General features: G+C 53.5%; 2 protein-coding genes across 3 annotated transcripts in view; one reads left to right on the forward strand and one right to left on the reverse strand.

Annotated features, from left to right (window-relative positions):
* Positions 1-316: 316 nt before the first annotated feature.
* On the reverse strand, positions 317-4,849 carry NAXE (NAD(P)HX epimerase). Its single transcript, XM_058160298.1, has 6 exons — positions 4,641-4,849; positions 3,676-3,784; positions 3,015-3,125; positions 2,599-2,712; positions 2,027-2,174; positions 317-918 (listed from the first exon to the last, which is right to left on the reverse strand). Exons 1-6 carry the CDS (start codon positions 4,778-4,780, stop codon positions 716-718), a joined length of 825 nt encoding a protein of 274 aa, XP_058016281.1. The 5' UTR covers positions 4,781-4,849; the 3' UTR covers positions 317-715.
* A 1,092-nt stretch (positions 4,850-5,941) lies between these two features.
* IQGAP3 (IQ motif containing GTPase activating protein 3) overlaps positions 5,942-24,577 on the forward strand; it is a 36,386-nt gene continuing 17,750 nt past the window's right edge. The window contains exons 1-20 of one of the 2 annotated variants that reach the window (XM_058160663.1): positions 5,942-6,021; positions 7,243-7,329; positions 8,399-8,556; positions 8,795-8,872; positions 8,958-9,034; positions 10,231-10,298; positions 15,683-15,796; positions 15,881-16,059; positions 16,462-16,549; positions 17,543-17,706; positions 18,466-18,553; positions 18,702-18,865; positions 19,493-19,653; positions 20,237-20,361; positions 20,984-21,147; positions 22,666-22,756; positions 22,916-23,083; positions 23,195-23,340; positions 23,733-23,903; positions 24,433-24,516. In XM_058160663.1, coding sequence (XP_058016646.1) covers positions 5,991-6,021; positions 7,243-7,329; positions 8,399-8,556; positions 8,795-8,872; positions 8,958-9,034; positions 10,231-10,298; positions 15,683-15,796; positions 15,881-16,059; positions 16,462-16,549; positions 17,543-17,706; positions 18,466-18,553; positions 18,702-18,865; positions 19,493-19,653; positions 20,237-20,361; positions 20,984-21,147; positions 22,666-22,756; positions 22,916-23,083; positions 23,195-23,340; positions 23,733-23,903; positions 24,433-24,516 — 2,406 coding nt within the window. In that variant the 5' untranslated portion in view covers positions 5,942-5,990. Of the gene's footprint in view, positions 6,022-7,242; positions 7,330-8,398; positions 8,557-8,794; positions 8,873-8,957; positions 9,035-10,230; positions 10,299-13,603; positions 13,676-14,872; positions 14,941-15,682; positions 15,797-15,880; positions 16,060-16,461; positions 16,550-17,542; positions 17,707-18,465; positions 18,554-18,701; positions 18,866-19,492; positions 19,654-20,236; positions 20,362-20,983; positions 21,148-22,665; positions 22,757-22,915; positions 23,084-23,194; positions 23,341-23,732; positions 23,904-24,432; positions 24,517-24,577 lie in introns of those variants that run through there. The other variant, XM_058160662.1, reaches the window with a different exon arrangement.

The following is a 24,577-nucleotide window of genomic DNA, read 5'->3' on the forward strand; positions in this document are numbered from 1 at the left end:
AAAGTGCACAATAGCTCAGCGGTCCGTGCCCCCCCCACACACACACAAAAGACTGCCTGGGGCCTTGTATGACTGCCTGCTGAGCTCAGCCTTTTTTTTCTGGGCTTTGAAGCAGCAGGACGTAGAAGGTTCTGTAGCTTTCCCACTCATCAGAACCTGTTCTGGGCCCTTTTTCAAAAAGTTGAGAATTCGATGCTCTTTATTTTGTGATTGTTCCCGCTTTTAGCTGAGCCTCAAGATCGCGTTGCCTTCCTCCCAAAAACTCCGTTCAGGCCTCTCTGGCTGTGTTTGCCCCCCAGGATGAAGGTAGCCAGAGAGAAGGCTCCTCACCCCAGGGGTTGGTCCCCCATTTCTTGTGGTGGAATTTCCTATCCTAGAACCCGGACGACAAACCCTCCCAAAACGCTCCCCCCCCTTCACACCCTTGGAGTGTCTTCTCTCCGTCACCTTAGCAAAGACAGAACAAGCTTCTCCCCAGCATATTTTTATTCAAGGAACACAAATTTATATAAAGCGTCAACTAAGCCTCCTCGAGAAACTTAACGAAGAGCTGCTCCCTTGCACGGATCTGAAAGAATATCAAGCCAGCCTCTTGCTGGCTCTGGGACCAAGACCCCCTCTGTGCTCAAGGGGGGGTGGGGAGGAAGGGGTGTGGACCTGCAGAGCTGCCCCCTCCAGCCCCAGGCCCCCCTCAGCAGATGGGTCTGGGCCAGCTCTAGGAGAGGCGCAGGACAGAGTCCGTCTCTGGGTAGGGTGGCAGGTTGAGTGCATACTTCTTCTGCAGGGCCTCGGGCACAAACCTGCCCCCCAGGAAGTGGTAGCGCCCCTGGAAGTGCCGGGCTGCCTTCTTAGGGGCTGTGAGTGAGATCAGCATGTCCGGCTGCAGCCCGTCAGGATTCCCCTTCTCCACGTCCCAGCCTGGCAATGAGAGGAAAGGAGGCTGTGAAGTAGCCGGCCAAGGGTCCCGTGTATCCCAAGGTGCCAAGGCAGCCCTGCAGTGGCCCCTCGACCCCCTGCCCCCTTTGGAACATCAGCCCTGTTTTCTCCAGACTTCAGGAGGAGGCAAAGCCAGAACAGAACAGAAAGGGAAAATGAAATATTCAGACACTGAGTGAGGTCACCAATACAGATCAGAAGACTTAAACCACCCTCTGCTTCCTCAGTTTGTTTTGGGGGCAGGTTTGTGGAACCCCCTGCGCAGCCCTGGAGCCTCTGGGGAGAAAGGATGCTGGAGGTCAGTACAGGATTCCGTTTTGTGCTTTGCAATTTGTCTAAAGCAGCGGTTCCCCAACCTCTTCCGCTCATCCTCTCTTCATGAAGCTTCACATCGTTCATCAATCCTCAAAGAGTTATTACACGGGAATAATAAACACAACTTTAACTAATTGTACTACAAATAACAGTGAATAGTCCCATCAACGGGTGGGGGTGGGGGAGTTGATACTGACCCCTTTGGGAAGTCCTGCTTTAAAGTCTGCTGGTTTTACCAATGCCCACTCCAAATAGTTAACCATTCATAGTATTAGGGGTGGGGGGAGAAATAAACAGCAGGTATGAGAAAAATTCAGGCTAGTTTTACTCTGACAGGCAGTTTGGTGTTGTGAAGGCACAAGGCTAGAAACCAAAAGACTGCAAGTTCTAATTCTGCCTTGGGCACAAAACCAGTGGGTGACCTTGAGCCAGCCATTTCCTCAGCCCTAGGAAGGAGGCAATGGCAAACCCCTCTGAAAAACCTTGCCAAGAAAATTACAGGGACTTCTGCAGGCAGTCTCAGAATCGGACATAATTGAATGTAAGAAAAATGCATTTTATCTCTTTCTAATTACAAATCTAGTATCTCTTAAAAACTAGATTTCTCAGCACTGGCCCAAATTCTAATCCATGACCTAAATTCTTCAAAACTGGTCTCCAGCAGAATTATTCCTGGGAGAGAAATTTGGGTGGGGCGCAGAAGGGCAGCAGGATGAGATCCAACCCCCAGCAATGAAGCAGCCCAGGCCTCTCAGCCCACCTGGGCCAAACGTACCGGAAGGAATATCGATGCTGACCACAGGGATGGTCACCTTCTCCAAGGTGCTCAGAATGCTACCAAAAGGTTCCCGCACGGCGCCCTGGAAGCTGAATCCGAAGATGGCATCCACCACCAGGCCGTAGACCTCGTCAATGAGGGCAGCCTGCGGTGGGAATCAAGACTTGTGTGAAGGGTGCAGGTGGAGACCTGCAAGAGGTGCTTCAGTCCAGCCGTCCGCTCTCTCTAGAGGGAGGGGGGTTCTCAACCTTGGCACTTGAAGATGGGTGGATTTCAACTCCCCGACTCCCCCACCAGCCTTAACCAGGTGCTGTGGTGGCACAGTGGTTAGAATGCAGTATTGCAGGCTAATTCTGCCGACTGCCAGCAGCTTGATTCTCACTGGCTCAAGGTTGACTCAGCCTTCCGTCCTTCCAATGTCAGTTAAATGAGGACCCAGAGGGCTGTAAAGTGGTATATAAGTTTAAGTGCTGTTCCTATTAACCCTAACACACCCTTGTAGAACAGTGTTTCTCAACCTTGGCAGTGTGAAGATGGGTAGATCTCAATTTTCTTTCTTTTTGACTTACTTCAGATGGAAACTCTGGGAGGAAGGGGATCTCCATCTTCTTACACTGGGTGGTTAAACCTTCAAAAAGTGGCTTGTTGGGGCGTTTGGGATAGTAGAGGGTCGGCTCATAGCCCTGCAAAGACAAGTGGGTTAATCTGTTGCCGCGGGAAGGAATTCCTGGTTTTTCTGGGGTCTGTTTTTTTCCTTGGTGCCTTTTGGGCAACCACGGTTTGAGAAGACCTTCTCACTGGGTAGAAATCCAGCAATCTAAGCGTTGCACAAAGGCTCTTCAGAGAAGCTCCATGGACAGAGGTGGCAAGCCTGAGACTCAGCTGCCCCGGGGGGCGGGGGGAGGGGGGGGGAGATGCATTGCGAGTGTTCCCTGCCAGCAGCAATTACAAACCCAACCAGGAGGGATAGGTACAAATCACTCACAAACATTTTGAGATGACGGGCACAAACTAGTCCATCTCCGCCATTGTTCCCAGGGCCGCACACGATCAGCACCGCTGGCTGGCTGATGGTGAAGGTGCTGGCTGGGTATGCCTTGGGGGGGGAAAAGGTCCTGAGCAAATGTCCTGGCAGACTCACAAATACAAAGGGGATAGTGGGAAAGAGTGTCAAGATTCCTAATCTAATGAAGAGCAAGGATTCTAGTCCTCATGAGTCTATCCATAAGCTCTTTGAAAAAGATAAAATTATACATATATGCAGTTTTAGGACTCCTGGACTTTGTGACCTTCAACAATAATTGGAGTTCTATACATTTGCTTCTTATTCCCTCACCAATGCATTCACAGAACACACTTAACTCTAAAGTGGATTAAAGGAGGACAAATACAAATACCAAGCTTTACCCAGAAAAATCAGCCCCTGCTGCACACAACCATCTCCTTCCCAGGAACATGGATGCCAGCATCCCTTCCTCTGCTCTGCCTCCTCCTGTCTCACCCACATGCACCAACCCAGCTTTTCAAATCTCTGGAAATGGAGGTGCTCAAGACAACAACGGAAGGTTTTAAACGTCCCCTGGAGCTGGCCTTGCCTTGGAATTCCTACTGCCGGAGACCGCCCCCCCCCCACACCCCACCCCTACCTTGGCAATGGCCGTGGCGCAGCTGAGACCCGCCAGCTCCATCAGCTGGTCCACGCTGAATCTGTACTCCTCAAAGAGCTCCTGGTCGATGGCCTGGGCTTCTTTCTGCCTGGAGGGGACAGGAGGGAACTGCTGAGTCTCCTTTCTGTTGCATCCACATCCCCCCCTCCCCTGCCACCCCCCAGGAAGAGCGGCATTCATCCCTCCCTGCTGCCCACTATCCAGAGAGGCTGCCCCGGGTCCCCAAAGGGTTGCCTGGACACTGAAAGCCCCTTCTCCTCCCTCCTGGCTGGATTGCTTGCCCCATTCGGTGCCCTGCCCTTCTTCCTCCCAACGCCTTCGCCCTTTGGGGGGATGAAGAGCCAGCATTCAATGATCCTGGCTCCAAAGGGCGATTGGACGGATCCCATCTATCCAAGTGAGAAAAACCTGGCCCTGATGGCTGGGACAGGGAGAGCAGCTGCCATTTCTCAAAATCCGGGGCTGCCCTTGCAAGAGGAGCCCGGGGACTGGGCTTGTCCTCCTCCTCCTCCTCCTCTCTGGGTGGCCCCTCCGGTCACTAACCAGATCCTTCCTTCCTTCCTTCCTTCCTTCCCCCTTTAGCCCGGCAATCTCCGGCTCCAAGAAACTCCCGTCTAAGCTCACGGTGCAGGCCGGGCGAAGCTCCAGCCCCGGCCTCAGAGCAAGCGCTTCGGCAGGAGGCACCAAGGCCGCCGGGGAGGATTCTTTGCCCCGAGTGACCACTTTGCTCCCTTTAGCCTGGGCTCTTTGGCTCGGGGGCTCCTGCATTGTGCGAAGGGAGGCGAGCGGATCCCAGAACCCAAAGGCCCCATTGCAAGGCGGCGGCCAGCAGGAAGGAAGGCGGGGGGTGGGTGGGGGGTTTCTCCGCAGATCGGCCCAGCGGCCTCCTTGGGCCAGTGCTTCCCTTCCCTTCCCGGGGAGCCAGAGCGTCTCCCGCCGCCTACCCCAGGAACTTCAGGCCGGGCGCGGCGCTCTGCATGGCGCGGGGAGGCGGCCAGAGCCGGGCCGGACAGTGTCCCGAGGCCGCCGCCCTGGACAGGAGCAGCCCGAGTCCCAGCAGAGCCACCCGCCGCGGCGCGGACATGCGGAAGCCCAGCGCCAGCCCCGCTCCCTCCTTCCGCAGGCGGCGGCGGCTCTTCCCCCCCACGGGCGTGGAGGCTCCGCCCCGGCCCCGCCCCTCCGAGGAACCCGCCGTCGGGCCGTAGAGCCTCCACGCTTCGGGGCAGTCTACCGCCGAGATGGCTGCTTTGGGGAGAGGGCTCCCTCTCGGGCCGCTTTGCCTCCCCTTCGCCCGCTTAAGCGTTGCTCGCCCGGCCGGGACGCCCCCAACTCAACAGACCCGTGGAAGGGCTGAGCGGGGCCGCCTTGAGAGCCCTCCGGTCCAGGGGTCTCCAACCTTGGTCCCTTTAAGACTTGTGGACTTCAACTCCCAGAGTCCCTCAGCCAGCAAAGCAAAGCAAAGCTCACTGAGGAACTCTGGGAGTTGAAGTCCACAAGTTTTAGAGCGATCAAGGTTGGAGACCCCTGTTCCGGTCCCCCCTCCCCGCAGCGCAGCCCGACCATCGCCCAGCCCACCACGCACCGCCGGGTGGAACACAAAGCCCGTCACTCCGCGCTGCGGGCCCTGATTCTCCGGAGGGGAAGCCGCCCCCCCCCCTTTGGGGCTTTTGAGTCGGGCACATCGAGGCCCCCAGTGGCTGCCTGGTGCAGGGGTCTCCAACCTTGGTCCCTTTAAGACTTGTGGACTTCAACTCCCAGCTTTGCTGGCTGAGGGACTCTGGGAGTTGAAGTCCACAAGTTTTAGAGCGATCAAGGTTGGAGACCCCTGGTCTAGACTTCAACTCCCAGAATTCCCCCCCTCCTCCTCCTCCCATCCCAGCTACGATAGGCTCGGCTCTGGTGGCTGGGGAATTCTGGGATTTGAAGTCCGACCATCTTTCAACAGAGTTGGAAGGGACCTTGGTGGTCATCTAGACCAGGGGTCTCCAACCTCCAACCAGCAAAACTGGCTGAGGAACTCTGGGAGTTGAAGTCCACAAGTCTTAAAGGGACCAAGGTTGGAGACCCCTGGAGGCCCCTTTGCCGGGAAGCCCCTCCCCCCGCCCGGCCTGGAGCTCTGGAGGCGGACCGAAAGGACGCGCGGGGGGGGGGTGGAGGTCGGACTGCCGCCGGCCACGCCCCCCACGCATGCGGAAAAAACTACAGCGCCCAGGAGCCTCCGCGGCCGCCCAGCTGCTGCAGAGGGGGCGGCGCGGGAGATTCAAACTGGCCGGGCGGAGCGAGCGGGAGCAGCGATGGCGCAGCGCGGCCGGGCTCCCTCCGGCTGTGAGTCTGCGAGCCCAGGGCAGCCGGGCAGGACGAGCGTGTCTCTCCCAAGGCGGCTGGGGAAGCGAAGCGCAGAGCCGGGTTTCTCTCCGCTCCGGAGCCGCGCCAGGCTGGCCGCCGCTGGGAACTCCGGAGGCGGCTTTGCCCGTCGCTCTTCCCGGAGACGGAGGGAGGGAGAAACCTGGCCGCGCAGGGAGGACGCTAAGCGGGCAGGCAGGCGGGAGAGGGAGCCGTGCGGGGAAGGGTCGGCAGGCGAGCGGGCTGCGTGGCTTGGCTGGCCGGGGGGCTCCTCCCGGGGCTGCCGCTGCCCGGCACTGCTCCCTCCTAGGGCGGGTGGGGGGGGGTCTCCTGGGCCCGGGGGGGCTTCGGGCAAGCCTCGGCTATTCGGAGCGGGGATGTCCGGCCCTTTGGCTTGCATCGAGTGAAGAGGAATTGTCTTGGGCCACGTTGAAAATGCCTAATAGAGTTAAGGCGCATAAATAAGGAACTGCTTTTCTTTTCTTTTTGTATTACATCTACAAACTTGTGGGGCCCTTGTCCCTGGGGTAGAGCAACAATCTTGGCAACTTGTAGGGTGTGGACTTCAACTCCCGGAAATCTCCATTTATTTATATGCTGGCTAGGGGCTTCTGGGAGTTGAAGTCCACACCTCTAAAAGTTGCCCAGGCTGAGAAACGCTACTTTAGAAGTTGGCAGACCGAGAACAAATGTCCTAAAAAGAAGCTCAGAGTGTGGAGAAAGCTTCGATGCCCTAATTGTTGCGTTGGCTGACGTGGCTGTTGTAGCCATGCAAATATTCTGCATGAAGCAGCCAGAGACTCAGTGAGTAGATCCAGACACTCACTGTGGTATGTTTTATTTGTGGTTCCCTCGGCTGTGGCTCACTGACTAAGTGACAAAGGCTGGATTCACAACCTACTGGCCTAAAACACTCATCCCTCAGTTCACAAGACCAGCCGGGCTGCCCTTCCAGGGCTGAAAGCAAATTCCAGGACTGGGGAGCGGGCTGGGGGGGCATCTTAGGTCCCTCCACTGGGGTGCTGTGCCTCTGAGATGCCATCCTTGGGGGAGGTCAAGGAGAGCCAGCAGAAGGAGAGTTATTTATTCATTAAATTTATATTCCGTCGATCTCGCCAATGAGGCACCTGGACAATTTATAAAATTGGTTGGGGGTTTCCTGGAATTTTGTCTTGGGGGTGAAATTCTTTCTGCTTCCCCCAGATGAGCGTCTCACGGCTGATGAGATGGACGAGAGGCGGCGGCAGAATGTGGCCTACCAGTATCTCTGCCACCTGGAGGAATGTCGACCAACAGTGGCCTACAGGTGGCGCTCATAACTCTAACTCTCACAATCAGGAGGCTGTGAGTTCAATCCTAGGTAGCTTGCAGATATTTCTCGCTGGGTACAATGAGTAGTTCTCTGCTGTGAACACCACATAGGTGTCAGGAAGAGCAGCCGGCCAGTAAATGCTCTAGCTCCATTCAGTCGCCTCGACTCCACCCTGATGCAAGGGATTACAGGGTTGTTAAAAGAAAATAGCATTCTCACATCAGCCCTGTGAAGCCTTACATGGCGACTACCTCTCTCCCTTTCCTCACCAATCCCGGGCGACCTGCCATCAATGCATACTCAGAGACTTGATTTCTTGCTGTGTTGGGTCTCTCTGTTCTGTTTCCCTTCCCCCAATACTCCCAGCAAAGAGTCCGTCAGAGGCCTTCCTTTTATTTACATAGATACATGTCCTGGCCACGTCTACCCACGGGCCTGCCAAGTTTCTGGAGATAACGAGGAAATTATAGATAAGGCCAGAATTACTCACGAATATATTCTTCCCTCCATGAATTAGCTTGCCCCAAATTCATTGCTTTGTCCGAGACAAAAAACCAGGAAGTCCCGCCTCCTATTTATAGTCTCTGCAGATGTCACTGCATGACAATTATGACTTGGCTTTGTCCCAACTCTTCCGCTGCTGCGCACGCCGATCAAGCCTTCGTAACCTTGCGTCCCTCCAAAACTGTTCTTGGGCGTTGCCAAATCAGAAGAAGGCCGGGAGAATCAGGCCTTGCCGGCCCCTCCCTTTGAGTGGGTGCCAGGGAGGAGAGGGCTCAAGAGAAGCAGGGCTTGCCAGGTCTTCTCCCTCATTTTCTGAATCATCCGAGTCCAGGAGTCTGGGTCCAGGAACCTGGGTCACAACACTATCCTCACCGCAGGGCCCTTCCCCGGGGCTGACGATCGGGATGCGGTCGGGCTGGGTTCTGCTCATGGCAGCCCTGCCCTAAATCCCAGGTCAGATTAGGTGCCTCCGGAGGGGCTGCTGAGAAAACCCAACGGATGCCTGGGGTCGAGAGGCGTAATCCTGCCCCACTTTCCCCCTCAGCTGGATGGAGGCTTGCCTGAAGGAGCCGTTGCCCCCTCCGACCGAGCTGGAGGAGAGTTTGCGCAATGGCGTCACCCTGGCCAAGCTCGGGCATTTCTTTGCTCCCGACGCCTGTCCCCTGGGGAAGATCTACGACCTCGACCAGGCCCGGTTCCAGGTGAGGGGCTCGGGGGGCTGGAGCCCTCTTGCTCTGGGACAGGTGCTTCACACCTGGGGGTCAGGCAGGGGCTCCCCTCTGACCTTGCGGGCTTTGCCCGTGGGGATTCTGGCTTCTGCTATTCCCCATCTGCTGCCAAGTCTTCCTTCTGGCTCCAAAACTGGGGGCTGCTTAGTTCTGGAGCGGTCCTTGCCCCCAACACCTTACGATTCTCTCTGTCTCCTCTTCCTCTCTGAAGGCCGGTGGGCTCCATTTTCGACACACGGACAATATCAACCGCTGGCGGGACGCCATGAGCCGTGTTGGGCTGCCTGGGGTAAGGCCCTCGACCCCTCCCACCTTCGCTGGGTGTCTGGGAGAAGGTCCCCTTCGTGCTTTGACACCCTGCTCCCTTCCCCCAGATTTTTCACCCCGAGACCACCGACATCTACGATAAGAAGAACATGCCTCGTGTGGTGTATTGCATCCATGCCTTAAGGTGAGCCTTCAGATTTGTGTCGGGGGGGAGAAAAGATTCCCCCCCTGGGTAGATACCACTTTGGTCTGAGTTCACAAGGAGGGGGGTGAACTTTGCCGCTTCAAACCAAGCTGCTTTCTCAGGTCTTGCGGGGTTTTCCAGCTTCCTAGCGTTGCCTGTAGCTGGGGGGTTTCTTTGTGGTGCCCCATCCTAAAGATTAGCCAACCACACTTAGCTTTTTCAAGGACAACCAAAGTTTACCAGCTGCTGAGTGTGTTGAGGACCCTCAAGATAGTACATCAACATAGGCTTTTTAAAATATTCATGTGATTAAGATATAAACAGATTGGTCCTATGCTTTTCAAGATAGCATCCTTACATTCTTTCAGAACAACCGCAAGGATATCGTATTTTTCCTTTTATTGTATTTAATGTATTTTTCCCCTTTAAAAGCCTCGTTGTTCTCCAGTAATTTACCTTTTAAATGAGATGGTTGTCAGATTAGGTGAGGCTGTAGTTGGGGCCCTTTCTATCCATTTTTTCTCTTAATTTAGGCTTCTCTTTTCAGTAGATTAGTAAAGAGTTTTTCTGTATAAATCCTACTATAGAAGCTGATCTTGCAACAGTTTTGGGGGAGGAGTTAGGCCAAGACAGAGTTAAAATTGCATTAACGATCAGGGATTGATTAAGGAATAAAGATTCCTACCTGCCTTGCAAAAGAAGCAGCGTAAACCATTAAACAAATAAGCATCTTTTATTCTCATGTCGACCAACAGTGGCCTACAGGTGGCGCTCATAACTCTAACTCTCACAATCAGGAGGCTGTGAGTTCAATCCTAGGTAGCTTGCAGATATTTCTCGCTGGGTACAATGAGTAGTTCTCTGCTGTGAACACCACATAGGTGTCAGGAAGAGCAGCCGGCCAGTAAATGCTCTAGCTCCATTCAGTCGCCTCGACTCCACCTGATGCAAGGGATTACAGGGTTGTTAAAAGAAAATAGCATTCTCACATCAGCCCTGTGAAGCCTTACATGGCGACTACCTCTCTCCCTTTCCTCACCAATCCCGGGCGACCTGCCATCAATGCATACTCAGAGACTTGACTTCTTGCTGTGTTGGGTCTCTCGCTTTGTGAGTCTGCTCTCTAAATCTTCCCACTCATGTCTGATCCATGTTGAACTTGTTCCTCTTGCTTGTTTTTCTGATCCGCTTTCCAGCTTATACCTATTTAAACGAGGGCTGGCTCCCCAGATTCAGGATCTGTATGGAAAAGTTGACTTTACGGGTAAGGCCGACAGAAGGAGACTTGGAATTCTTTGGCACTTTTTGACAGAATCCGAGAGCCTGAAGGCAGTTATAAAAATACAACCTCTCACTGTCCTGGTTCTCTTCTTTGCATGGTGCTTCATCTATTTGGCATTTTGATTTTGAATTATGCAAACTGTTGCTGTCGGACAGGAGTTTTCCAGCCTGGGCAAGGTTTAGCTCAGGCTGGTAAGGCCTGTTATTAAGAACACAAAGCCTGCAATTACTGCAGGTTCGAGCCCGGCACAAGGTTGACTCGTCCGTTTCCACCACAAAAGGCGGAGCGGGTCGGGATGCCTCAGGACGGGTTCCGTGACGAAGGCTTTCTTGAGGGCTGTGAATGCTTCTTGCTGCGGGGACCCCACCGAATGCAACCTTCTTCCTGAGGAGCTGGGTAAGTGGAGCTGTCAGTGTGGCGAAGCCCGGGATGAAGGTCCGTAGTAGTTGGCGAAGCCCAGCAGGCGCTGAACATCCTTCACCCGGCGAGGGCTTCCCAGCTACACAAAGCTTCTACTTTACATGGGTCCATGGCTATGCCCTCGGGCGAGATGATATGCCCGAGAATTCTATGGAAGTCCGGAAGAAGACGCATTTCTCCAGTTTCGCATTGAGTTGTTGCTCCATAGCGTTGCAGAACCAGACTGGCGTGTCGAAGGTGGCTTTCCTGGACCGGGAGTAAATCAGGATGTCGTCGAGGTAGATAACCACGAACCGATCCAACATGTCTCGGAACACGTCGTTCATGAAGTGCTGAAAACGGCGGGAGCATTGGTCAACCCAAATGGCATGACAGTGTATTCGTAGTGTCCGTATCGGTGCGAATGCCGTCTTCCATCTCCTTCTCGTATCCGCACCAGGTTGTAGGCCCCGGAGATCGAGCTTGGTGAAGATCGTGGCCTCCCAACCTTCCAGTAGCTCCGGGATGAGCGGCAGGGGTAGCGATTCCGCACCGTAATGGCGTTTAGCGGCGGTAATCACAGCATAGGCGCAAGTCCCTGTCTTCTTCTTCACAAAGAGGACCGGGGCCGAGAGGGACTTTGAAGGCGGATGAACCCTCGGGCCAGGTTTTTGTCCAGGAAGTCCCTGAGGCGGCCAACTCGGGCTCCGACATGGAATACAGGCGTCCCACAGGCAGTGGTGCGTTGGGCAGAAGGTCCACGGGCAATCGTAGGGCCGATGCGGGGTAGTCGGTCCGCCTCCTTCTCGCTGAACACGCCGGGCGAAGTCCGTCAGCTCAGGAGGCAAGGTGATGGCAGCGGTGGGGCGTTCTGGCGGCACAGGTGTGGCGGATGTGATCGGCACTGCAGACTCGGGAAAGAGATGGCGTTCGCGACCAGGCCACCTGAGGATCGTGGGTCCGAAGCCAGGCCAACCCAAGGACCAAGGGAAAATGAAGGTCCGCCGTGACATAAAACTGGATCGCCTCCTCATGGTCCCCAATAGCCAGGCGCAAAGGCTGGGTGGCGAATTTAATGGGGCGGACACCAGTTCTCGTCCATCAATTGTCTCTACCCGCATCGGAGGGTCCACGGAACCACGGGACCGCAAACTGGGTCACAAAGGCCTGGTCCATAAAGTTTGTTGTGGCCCTGAGTCCACCAGCGCATGCGCCTGGAGCCCGTCCGACTGGTTCCCCAACCATATCCGTGTGTCCAGAATCAGATGCCGAGGGGCCCAGAGTCTACTTCCGCAACGCCCAGTGGGGCTTATGCGTGCCCGACCTAGGGTTTCCCGGTCGGGCCTGCTCCGCTTCCGATTGGTCACGCTGTGATTCGGGACCGGCGCGTGCCCCACTTTCTGGGGCAAGAAGCGGCGAAGTGGCCGGGCTCCCCACAGTACAGGCACAATCCCCTTGGCGCCTCGGTTCCGCTCCTGGGCTGTTAGGCGAGGTCTGGCCGCTCCCAACTCCATGGGCTCTTCCATGGCGGTTACAAAGCGTGGGCGACCCTGGGTGCTGGTGGTGCAGGAAGTGGGGTGCAGATGTCGACGGAGGGTCCCGGGGTGCGACGGGACGGTCGCCGTTGCAGACGGGCATCGAGGCGGAGACAAAGGGGCACCAAGTTGTCGAGGTCCGCGGCGCCTCACGCGGCCAGCTCGTCTTGCAATTCCTCTGAGAGTCCCTCCTGGGCAACGTCCACCAGCGCTGCATCATTCCAGTCAGAGTCCTGGCACAAAAGACGAAATTCGCGATGTACTCCTGCAGGGGCGTTTCCTTGACGGAGTTCCTTAAGGCGCCTGGTTGCCGTCAGCATTCGAACGGGTCCTCATACATGGTGCGAGGTGCTGCCAAAACGCTGTTGGTCCGCCAGCAGGGGCTGTCCTGGAGCAAGAGGCGTGGCCCATCGAGCAGCCGAGCCGGAAGAAGGTTAATCACGAAGGCCACCTTAGCCCGGTCGTCTGGGAAATCCTCTGGCCTCATAGCCATGTAGAGCTGGCACTGTCCCAAGAAGGTCGGGAACATCTCAGGCTGCCCAGAAAACTTATCCGCACGGTTATCGGGCACTTGCGACGAGGAGGAGGTGGGAGGATGGGGGGCTGCAGGCACATTCCTGGCAGCAAGTTGGCCTGCCAAGTGAGCCACTTGCTGCTGGAGCTGTTGATTAGCCGCTGTAGCTGCTCTAACTGCTGCTGTACCTGCTGCTGATCCATCTTTGGTGGAAGATGTTTTAGTCAGGTCTTGGACAAAATGTTCTGTTTCCTTCCCCAATACTCCCAGCAAAGAGTCCGTCAGAGGCCTTCCTCTTTTCCTTTTATTTACATTGATACATGTCCTGGCCACGTCTACCCACGGGCCTGCCAAGTTTCTGGAGATAACGAGGAAATTATAGATAAGGCCAGAATTACTCACGAATATATTCTTCCCTCCATGAATTAGCTTGCCCCCAAATTCATTGCTTTGTCCGAGACAAAAACCAGGAAGTCCCGCCTCCTATTTATAGTCTCTGCAGATGTCACTGCATGACAATTATGACTTGGCTTTGTCCCAACTCTTCCGCTGCTGCGCACGCCGATCAAGCCTTCGTAATCTTGCGTCCCTCCAAAACTGGGGCTGCTTAGTTCTGGAGCGGTCCTTGCCCCAACACCTTACGATTCTCTCTGTCTCCTCTTCCTCTCTGAAGGCCGGTGGGCTCCATTTTCGACACACGGACAATATCAACCGCTGGCGGGACGCCATGTGCCCTGTTGGGGTGCCTGGGGTAAGGCCTCGACCCCTCCACCTTCGCTGGGTGTCTGGGAGAAGGTCCCCTTCGTGCTTTGACACCCTGCTCCCTTCCCCCAGATTTTTCACCCCGAGACCACCAACATCTACGATAAGAAGAACATGCCTCGTGTGGTGTATTGCATCCATGCCTTAAGGTGAGCCTTCAGATTTGTGTCGGGGGGGAGAAAAGATTCCCCCCCTGGGTAGATACCACTTTGGTCTGAGTTCACAAGGAGGGGGGTGAACTTTGCCGCTTCAAACCAAGCTGCTTTCTCAGGTCTTGCGGGGTTTTCCAGCTTCCTAGCGTTGCCTGTAGCTGGGGGGTTTCTTTGTGGTGCCCCATCCTAAAGATTAGCCAACCACACTTAGCTTTTTCAAGGACAACCAAAGTTTACCAGCTGCTGAGTGTGTTGAGGACCCTCAAGATAGTACATCAACATAGGCTTTTTAAAATATTCATGTGATTAAGATATAAACAGATTGGTCCTATGCTTTTCAAGATAGCATCCTTACATTCTTTCAGAACAACCGCAAGGATATCGTATTTTTCCTTTTATTGTATTTAATGTATTTTTCCCCTTTAAAAGCCTCGTTGTTCTCCAGTAATTTACCTTTTAAATGAGATGGTTGTCAGATTAGGTGAGGCTGTAGTTGGGGCCCTTTCTATCCATTTTTTCTCTTAATTTAGGCTTCTCTTTTCAGTAGATTAGTAAAGAGTTTTTCTGTATAAATCCTACTATAGAAGCTGATCTTGCAACAGTTTTGGGGGAGGAGTTAGGCCAAGACAGAGTTAAAATTGCATTAACGATCAGGGATTGATTAAGGAATAAAGATTCCTACCTGCCTTGCAAAAGAAGCAGCGTAAACCATTAAACAAATAAGCATCTTTTATTCTCATGTCGACCAACAGTGGCCTACAGGTGGCGCTCATAACTCTAACTCTCACAATCAGGAGGCTGTGAGTTCAATCCTAGGTAGCTTGCAGATATTTCTCGCTGGGTACAATGAGTAGTTCTCTGCTGTGAACACCACATAGGTGTCAGGAAGAGCAGCCGGCCAGTAAATGCTCTAGCTCCATTCAGTCGCCTCGACTCCACCCTGATGCAAGGGATTACAGGGTTGTTAAAAGAAAATAGCATTCTCACATCAGCCCTGTGAAGCCTTACATGGCGACTACCTCTCTCCCTTTCCTCACCAATCCCGGGCGACCTGCCATCAATGCATACTCAGAGACTTGACTTCTTGCTGTGTTGGGTCTCTCGCTTTGTGAGTCTGCTCTCTAAATCTTCCCACTCATGTCTGATCCATGTTGAACTTGTTCCTCTTGCTTGTTTTTCTGATCCGCTTTCCAGCTTATACCTATTTAAACGAGGGCTGGCTCCCCAGATTCAGGATCTGTATGGAAAAGTTGACTTTACGGGTAAGGCCGACAGAAGGAGACTTGGAATTCTTTGGCACTTTTTGACAGAATCCGAGAGCCTGAAGGCAGTTATAAAAATACAACCTCTCACTGTCCTGGTTCTCTTCTTTGCATGGTGCTTCATCTATTTGGCATTTTGATTTTGAATTATGCAAACTGTTGCTGTCGGACAGGAGTTTTCCAGCCTGGGCAAGGTTTAGCTCAGGCTGGTAAGGCCTGTTATTAAGAACACAAAGCCTGCAATTACTGCAGGTTCGAGCCCGGCCCAAGGTTGACTCAGCCTTCCATCCTTTATAAGGTAGGTAAAATGAGGACCCAGATTGTTGGGGGGGCAATAAGTTGACTTTGTAAAAATATACAAATAGAATGAGACTATTGCCTTATACATTGTAAGCCGCCCTGAGTCTTCGGAGAAGGGCGGGGTATAAATGTAAACAACAAAAAAAGGTTAAGATATGTGGACTTCAGCTCCCAGAATTTGGCTGGGGAATTCTGGGAGTTGGTGCACAGGTCTTAAATTACCTGAAGTTGGACAGCCCTCCTGTGGGAGAAGTGATGGATCTTGGGGAATGAATGAATGAATGGAGAAACTCAGTTTCTTGTGGCCCAAGAACCCCCTTTTACCTCATTAAACATTGATCGACAGGGCTGGAGGTTGGGAGGGGGAGAATGGCAGTCCAGACCCTCTTGCCTGACCTGGCGCATGGACCCCTCCCCTCCCTTTCCCTCTGCTTTCTTCCAGATGAGGAAATAAACCACATGAAAGGAGAACTAGAGAAATACGGCTTGCAGCTTCCCTCCTTCAGCAAAATCGGTGGCATTCTGGCTAAGGAGCTCTCGGTCGACGAGGCAGCCGGTACCGTATGCGCTGATGGCTGTCTGATCCATGGGATCTGCTGCTTTCCTCTCCCCCATGTTAACCCGGCTTTCTCCCCTTCAGTGCACGCAGCCATCCTGGCCATCAACAACGCGATAGAAGTGGGGATTGTGGCAGAGACCGTGGCGGCTTTGTGCAACCCCAGCGCCATGCTGGTGGGCGTGCAGGAGAGTTTGGGGGGGCCCTACCAGGAAGAGCTCTGCCGGGCCAAAGGAGAGAAGGCTGAGAACGCAAAGAATCGGGTAAGCAGAAGCACACTAAGGTTTCTTCCGTCACCCCTACCTGTCCTCCCTGCTCAGTGGGGCTTGGCTGACTGCAGAAGGGAAGCTAAACATTTGCTGGTAATCCAGGACAACCTCTCAGTGCTCCGGTGTGGAAAACTGCTCAGATGATTTCAGCTCCCATCCCTGATTAGGCAGATAGGGAAATGCATGCCAATGTGTAAATAGAGAATGCAAATTAGCTGGTGCATTTTTTTCCCTCCCTGGTAAGTTCCAAGAGAAGGGCAAATGGAGGGTGGGGTGAATCCCACCTCCCTCCGGGCAGTTTCTCATTCTCCAACTCTGTTTCATTCATTTGGAACTATTCTGGAGGTGGCAAAATGCCGCTGTGGACCATTTGGCTTTCTCTTTGCTTGTTCTCAGCATCTGCAGAAGATACTGGATGGGGAAGACATTTATGATTGCTGTTTGACCCAAGCTGAAATTCAAGGCAGCATCAATCTGGTGAACAGTGAGTAGACCAGGATCTGGGTTGAAACCATAAATTACGCTGACTAAGGAATTCTGGGAGTTGAAGTCCATCCATCTTCAACTTGCCCAGGCTGAGAAACACTGGTCCAGACCATGATCTGGGTTCTTGGCCAGCCCTAACCTTGGCTGGCCTCCTTTTCCCATTCTGTTTTGGGGTGGATTTAGATAAATGTTGATTATTACTGGCATTGTCTATGTGTATTTATCCATGTAGTATGGCTGTAGTACTATTATTTATCCTTATTTTCATTACTTGGTATTATTATAATTATCATTCTGTAGCTTTGCATGTACGCTGAGAGCAAATTCTTTGTGTATCTAATCACACTTGGCCAAATTCAATTCAATTCATGTAATCAGTCCTGGCAAAAATTCCTGTTTTCTAACCATAGTTTGTCAATGAAGAGATCTTGTCAAATCAGAGTTAGCCTTCTCTGGAAAAGCCCCGGGAGGCCCACTCCCATCTCCCTGTCACCAGCTCTGGTGACACCACCAAGACCGGCGGCTTTCTGGCTGCATTCAAGAGGTTCTAACCGAATTCTCTCCTGGGACCCTCCTGAAGGGTCCCATCTGACTTCCTGTTGTGGGCGCAGGGCAGGTGGCAAAGCTGATCCCAGGGAGGAAATGCCTAGATCAGAGCTAGGAGGAAGGCAGGGGAGCTTGGGGGGAAATTTCTCATGTTCTGGTGGCCTTCAGTGGAGTCGGGCATCAGTCTTGGCTGAAGTGAAGCAGAGCTCAGGGTCTTGGGCAGAAGCCACCCTTTCCAACCTCCCTGACCTGAGTGGGTGGGGTCTGGCCATCATTCCGGATGGTTCTGAGGGGTCCTTGCTGGGGGTACTGACCCTGAGCTCCTGTCGGATTGCTTGCTTGTAGACCAAACCTGCCCCTTGTCCTGTTCGGGAAAGAGGCCTTCTTCTCTCTCCGCCTGCGGTCCAAGAGATCCCTTGTGACCTTTTCCTTTCCTTTCCATCAGTCAGGAGTGCCCTTGAGGTGGTGGATGATGCTCTGGAGGCCCAGGACCCCCAGATCTTGTACCACGTTTTGCAAGATCCTATCCTAGCCCTGAAGAGCCTGCGGCGAGACAATGCCAGCTGGTACCTGGATCAACTATCTGCTGACCGGGAAGAGAAGGCCCTGGTACGCCAAAGGGCAGCAGGAAGGGAAGAAGGGGTCCTCCTTGGGTGTCACAGGGCTGGGGATGTTCTGGATTGCATTGGTCTTCTGTAAGACCATGAGAAGAGGCTCCATCTCAGGAAGAGACGGTGGATGCTGGGAGGAAGCTGCCTGCGAAATCATTCTCCCCCCCACCCCCAATGCTGCCAAATCCCATGGGAGCATTTTGTGCACCCCCTGAAGTCATCTTCTCCCTGTCCTGGTTTCTTGGACAACCATTTTGTTGAATCTCGAGTTTTATCCGAATAGCGTATTTTGGACTAGGAAGCATCCAGGAAACTGGTGGAGGGCACTTCCTGGGTCTTTCCCCTCCAATAATGCCAATAGGGGAGCCCAGATCCGGTCTAAAAGCTCCTTTTTATTATGATTAATTGAGGCCCACTATTAATTAATTGAGTTCCAGTTGAACTCTGCATCAGCTTTCCTGCTTCCAATAACCTCTTCCACCAAGGCTAACGTTGATCATCTCTGCCAAATCTCTTCCTAGTGGTTTATTCAGAACAATGTTTTTCTTTCTTTCTTTCTTTCTTTTCTTCCTTCCTTCCTTCCTTCCTTTTCTCTTTTTCTTGCCTCTTTCTTTCTTTCTTTCTTTCTTTCTTTCTTTCATTCTTTCTTTCTTTCTTTCCTTCTTTCCTTTTCTCTTTTCCTTGCCTTTCTTTCTTTCTTTCTTTCTTTCTTTCTTTCTTTCTTTCTTTCTTTCTTTCTTTCTTTTTTTTTCTTCAGGAATTGGGATACGTTGACTTGCTTGAGCAAGAAGAAATTCAAGCTGGACTTTATGTGGCCAACCAGAGAAGTGACCAGGAGCGTGCCGGTGAGAGGGGTTACGCTCCAGGACAAGACCTGAGGGCTCCTGGGGGGCAAAGACTGCCGGAGAGTCCTGCCCCTCCCCTCTTGGCCTTGTGCCTTTTCTTACCGTTCTTGCCCCAAACACCTGAGAATGCCCCCCTGCACCTATCTAGCCGCACATGCTGTAAGCCACATCAATGCCTCCCTGCGAAGAGGAATTGCGGAAGAGACGGTGCGCGCCCTGGCAAACCCCGAGGCTCAGCTCCCTGAGGTCTTCCCCTTTGCCTCTGAGCTCTACCAGCGAGACCTGTCTGCCCTGCAGCAGCAGCACCCCCAGGTGAGCGGGTCCCTGAAGGCTTCCTGGGGGTGGGTGGGGGGTGTCCCAGCTCAAACAGCTGCTGCTTTTCTTGTCTGCAGAGCAGTCCCCCGTTCCCTCTTTTTCCCTTCACGCCTTTTGGCCTTGAACTTTTCAAATCTTTTTTTTAAAAAAGATGAAAGGGTGGGTGCTTCTTGTCCTTTCCACTCTTTACAAAATATATAGGAAAGAGAACAGTTCTAGAGCCCATTTCCTACCTGTAGGCATCAGGGCACATTGCGATGGGGAAGTCATCGGCTGGCTCAGAAATGTCTGCTTTTTTTTTTTTTTTTTTGCATTTATATCCCGCCCTTCTCCGAAGACTCAGGGCGGCTTACACTATGTCAAGCAATAGACTTCATCCATTTGTATATTATATACAAAGTCAACTTTTATTGCCCCCAACAATCTGGGTCCTCATTTTACCTACCTTATAAAGGATGGAAGGCTGAGTCAACCTTGGGCCTGGTGGGACTTGAACCTGCAGTAATTGCAAGCAGCTGTGTTAATAACAGACTGTCTTACCAGCCTGAGCCACCAGAGGCTTGGGGCTTCTTTGGGGTGCACCTGGCTTGGGAAAAAGTTAGCAGTAGGCCTCCTTTGTTGCAGGGGACGTTGGCCCAGGAAGAGCTCTATGTGGCCGTGGAGATGCTGTCCGCAGTGGCACTGGTCAACCAAGCCCTCGAGGATGGAGACAGCTGCAGCTTCTGGAGGAGCCTCCTCAGCTCCACCCTGGGCCTGGCCAGCATTGAAGAAAGCCATGCACAGCGGTAAGAGGCCCAGCATGGGACCCTCCTCCTCCTCCTCCTCCACAGCACCTGGTGCAGCTGGCAGACCAGAAATTGGTCACCTTTAGAGGACAGGTAGTCTACAGATTACCCCCACAATCGGGACCAGAATTTCCGTTGTAAATTGTTATCATGTTGGACACAATTTAATAACAAATTTTATGGTAGTTGTTAAGTGAATCACTGTGGTTGTTAAGCAAATCACATGATTAACAATTCAACTTCCTCAATGGACTTTTTTTTTTTTTGCTGAAAATTGGCAAAAAAAAAAAAAAAAGGTTGCAAATCACCATTTTGCCGCAAGCGATGCTGAACATGAGACGGTTGCCAGGCTCCTGAATCGCTGAATCTGGTGACTCGAGATGGGGATGAGATCGACACGGCGGTGCTGTGACAGGCGTAACTGCAGGTTGCAAGTCACTTTTTCCAAGGAAGTTGTAACTTTGGTTGTTAAACAAAACAGCTGTGAGTCAAGGACTACCCATAGACCGTGTTTAATTTCTGCATTCTAACTAATGCTACTTGCAGCTCCAGCCTGCTATCCTCTTTTATTTCAATTCTGCAGTTATTTTGAGGGCCTGTCAAAACAGAAGCGCCTCTTTCGGGAAACCCGGCGCAACTTCCTGAGTTGGAACGACATCCAGGCCTCGGTGAACGACGTGAATGCCTTCATCCAAGAAGAGCAGGACAGTAAGGCTCCCCACCCAAAGGAGACTCGATCTCAATTCCGGTGGATCATGTGTGTGGGGCTGCAACTGACAGCCAAAGAGCCAGACCAGGCCTCCCAGCTTCTGGAGCCCTTCTGGGCCGCTTGAGTGGCCCCAAAGAGCCCACAGGCCTATCTTGGCCTCTGGAGCAGAGAGGAAAGCTGCTCCTGAAATCAGAGGCTTCACTGAAGCCAGTGGGGTGACTCTCGGCCCAATCCACTTCCAAGGATTGTTGTTGTGGGGGAAGAAGGAGAAGGAAAGAGGATTTATTTATTTGTCATATTTCTTAATCACCCATCTCCCTTGGAAATGTATGTTTGCCACCCAATAACAAAGGCGGGTTAAAAAAACCTAAAAAATTAAAATAAAATAAAATAAAAATAAAAATAAAAAACAGGACTCATTCCAGCAATACAAATTGCTAAAGATTCCTTTCCCGGCGTTAAAAACCTGAACATTAAAGTGTACAAGTTGCAAACAGGCGAATAGCCAGGAGATTCCTCAAGATGACAGCAAGGTGCCCCGTTGAGATAATTCCACCGAAATCCTTAAGGTGCGTTTTTCTCCGGCCTTGGCTTCAGCCAATGCCTCCTCTCCTGTTGCAGAAATCCTTGCTGTCCGGCTGATCAACGAGGCTCTGCAGGGCGAATGTCCGGAGAAGACCCTCAGGGCTCTGCTCCTGCCATCAGCCGGCCTCTCTGACGTGACGCTCCCCAGAGCCAAGCGCTACCATTTCGTTCTAGCCCAGATGTTGAGGCAGAAAGCCCAGGTAGGAAAAGAAGGGGGGATGTTTGGGCTGGGGGGGGCGGTCTCCTGAGCTAATGCAGAAACACCATCAGGCACCTGGACCAAAAGTTCCAGGTGCTCCCAAAACTGGGTGTATTATCTCTGGCTGAGCCTCTCCAGAAGCTGCACTGAGGCTACCCGGAAGCAGGAAGTGGCTTTATGAACTGATAGAAACCAGATCAATCGCACTTAATTGCCTCTTTTCTCTGTGAAGCTTCACTGCCTGCTCCAGCCTGGACGCCTTTCAGTTGTCTTTTTTTTTGTTTTGTTTACATTTATACCCCGCCCTTCTCCGAAGACTCAGGGCGGCTTACAATGTATAAGGCAATAGTCTCATTCTATTTGTATATTTTTTTACAAAGTCAACTTATTGCCCCCCCAACAATCTGGGTCCTCATTTTACCTACCTTATAAAGGGTGGAAGGCTGAGTCAACCTTGGGCCTGGTGGGACTTGAACCTGCAGTAATTGCAGGCTGCTGTGTTCTAATAACAGGCTTCTCTACTGCCTGAGCTATCCCGGCCCGGTCTGTGCTACAATTCCCAGAATCAGGAACTTGGGGAACCGCAGTCCACATGTGTGGATGTCACTGTAGCTTTGGGTGGTTGAAGCAGAGGGCTGCACTGGTGATCCTCCAATCTGCACCAAATTTGGGAGGATCAGCGAGTCCCCAAAGAGGGGAGGTTTGAACCTCTGGCCTTGACCCGCCATTCTGGGCCAGCTTGTCTTCTGTCGTGCCACTAGTTAGACCAGGGTTTCTCAACCTTGGGAACTTTAAGATGGGGGGGGTGAATTCTGGGAGTGGAAGTCCCCTCCCCCATCTTAAGGTTCTCAAGGTTGAGAAACGCTGAGCTAGGCAGCGCAGGACAGCCGTGTCCGTCTATGGTATCCAAAAATCAGAAGGGATCCGATATCCCCTTCTCTGGCTTACGCAATTGGAGCTTGTGGCGTCTGATTCTTCATAAAATCAATGAGCCGAGAAAGGCTTTTTTGCCTTTAGCTAGCACAGGGGTCCCCCAACCCCCGCAGCCTGTTCACAACCAGTGAGGGAAGCTTCGTCTGTTGCCCGTGCAGGAGCCAGGTAACACACAAAGCCATCCCGCCCCCCTCCCAGTCTGGGGAAATTGTCTGCCAAGGGAGTTGGGGACCGCTGAGCTTGAGAACGGAGAAGGAGGAAGTTTCCAACCGCCTGAAGGGGTCAGAGGCTGCTGTGCGCTTGGAGGATGATGCCAACCCACAGTTGGTGTGGGGCTTACAGGGGACTCTGCCCAAGCTGGCCTCCTCTGTGTGACCTACCTCACAGGGTTGTTGTGGGCAATGTAAGGCCATCCCACACACAGACCCTTGAGTCACTTTATCAACGTACGGCAGATTTGGCTTTTGTGAAGCTGGCAATCATGGCTTCTGCTGAGCCATGATTTGTCCGTCTGGGGAAAAATGGCTGCATTGCCAGTTTCTGGGCAACTCGGTCAGGATGGGGCCCTTTTGTCTTCCCTGCGCAGGCGGCAGGAGACCCCGGAGCACTCTTGTGGTGGGAAGAAATCCAGGAGGGGGTCCGCAGGGCCAACCTAGACAGCAAAGCTGCACAGCAAAGTAAGGCTGGGGTCCCACCTGGAAGAAAAGAGCTGGCTGGACTTGAGCAGCCATTGGGAGGAAGATGGTCTTGGAAGATGTTCCGACCCCCCACCCCCACCCTGCCCAGGGACCTGTGGTTCCCGTCCCAGCTGCAGCTCCCTCCGTGTCTCCCCACAGTGGCCCTGGGCCTTGCTGCCATCAACCAAGCCATCAAGGAGGGGAACGCAGCGCAGACAGTGCGCGTCCTGCGCAGTCCAGACGTGGGTCTCTGTGGCGTGGTGGCAGAGTGTGCCGTGGCTTATCAGGCGCAGTTCAGTGCCATCCTGGCAGCACATAGGCCGGCAGGTAAAAGGGGGAGGCTCCATGCTGTGGCCCAAACCTGGTGGGGGAGCCCCACTTTCTAAGTAGTTCATCCCAACCTTCGTCGTTAATGTTTTGCTTTTGGGGTGTGCGCAGGGGGCCACTCGGAGGCGCTCTGGGTACAGCACAGACTGAGAGATGGCTCCAAGTACTACTTCCACCTGAGGTCCTTTGAGGGGTCTTGGGAGCAGCCCCAGCCCCTCACCCTCAACATGACCCATCTCAGCCGAGAGGAGATCCAGGTGGGTGTGGCAAGAGCGGATTCCTGGGCCAAACATGCAGCCAGAGGATCCCACCAGGTCCAGGCAATGCAGCACGGAGAGTTGTGGGGGGGAGTTGAAGGGGAGACGAGCCATGATGGGCAGAAAAGCATCCTCTGGGCTCCATGGGGGGCTTTGGACTCACTCACCAAGTCTGTCCTGGTGCCACCTCATTTGCACCATGCGATGGAGGGTCCCAGTCTTGGCACAGGCTGCCCCTTTTCCTGCCTCCTCTCTGGACATTTCTTTGCTCCGGAAAGCTTGAAGGACACCCCAGGCGGACTCTTGGTGCAGGGAATCTTCCCGAAGTAAAGGTTTGCTCCTGGCCTGGAGCTGAGCTGTCCTGATGGGCTTCTTGTCTGTCTCTCCCGCAGGGGGCCATCACCCGCGTGACTTCCACCCACGACCGGCAGTGCCTCTGGCAATCCCATGCCTGGCTTGTTGTCCGACTGCAGGCCCGGATGAGGGGCTTCCTCTTCCGCCGCCACTGGGCGGCTCGGCAACAGTTCCTGTCCCAGCAGGTGCCGGCAGCTGCCAAAATCCAGGTGGGTGCAGGTGCACCTTTGCAGAGAGGCTGCCTTCCCAATCTGGCACGTTTAAGCAGGTTTCCTTCCTTGAACCCGTCTTGTGATACGGGAAGTCCTCTCACCACCCAACCCCCGAGCCGTGAATCGGCATCGGGCCGCAGCATGCCAGAAACCAGGCCGGGCAAACAAACGAAGCCCCATTTGTGGGATGCAGGCAGCACACGAAACCTTGCGGTCCACGGAAAACCTGTCTGCACAGACCAGGTCCCTGGTGCCCAAAGGGTTGGGGGCTGTTGCCCTGGAGGAGCAGTGACTCCCGATCCTGGACGTAGCTCCATCAGAAGCCCCAGACAAGCTGGGCATCAGCTGCATGGCTGCAGGCCGGGTGGGAACTGGGAAAAGCTGGGAGTGGGAGCGTCTGCTGTTGCTTCAAGGGAAGGAAACCACACACCCCCCACCTCCAGTCTGAAGGAGGCTGGGAAAGGCCATGGAAGAAGAAAGGGGAGGGCCCCAGAGATCGGAGGGTCACCTCTGCCCTCTCCCCCAGGCTGCCTGGCGTGGATACCTGCAACGCAGAAGCTACTTGGAGAGGATGCGCTACTTGCGGAGAAACACAGCTGCTGCAATCAAAGTGAGCTGGGGGGGGGGGCTTGGGAGGGGGGGCTGTTGGCTTCCCCACGAGGGGCCAGTCA

The sequence above is a fragment of the Ahaetulla prasina genome, chromosome 17 (assembly GCF_028640845.1).
Source record: "Ahaetulla prasina isolate Xishuangbanna chromosome 17, ASM2864084v1, whole genome shotgun sequence".
NCBI lineage: Eukaryota > Metazoa > Chordata > Lepidosauria > Squamata > Colubridae > Ahaetulla > Ahaetulla prasina.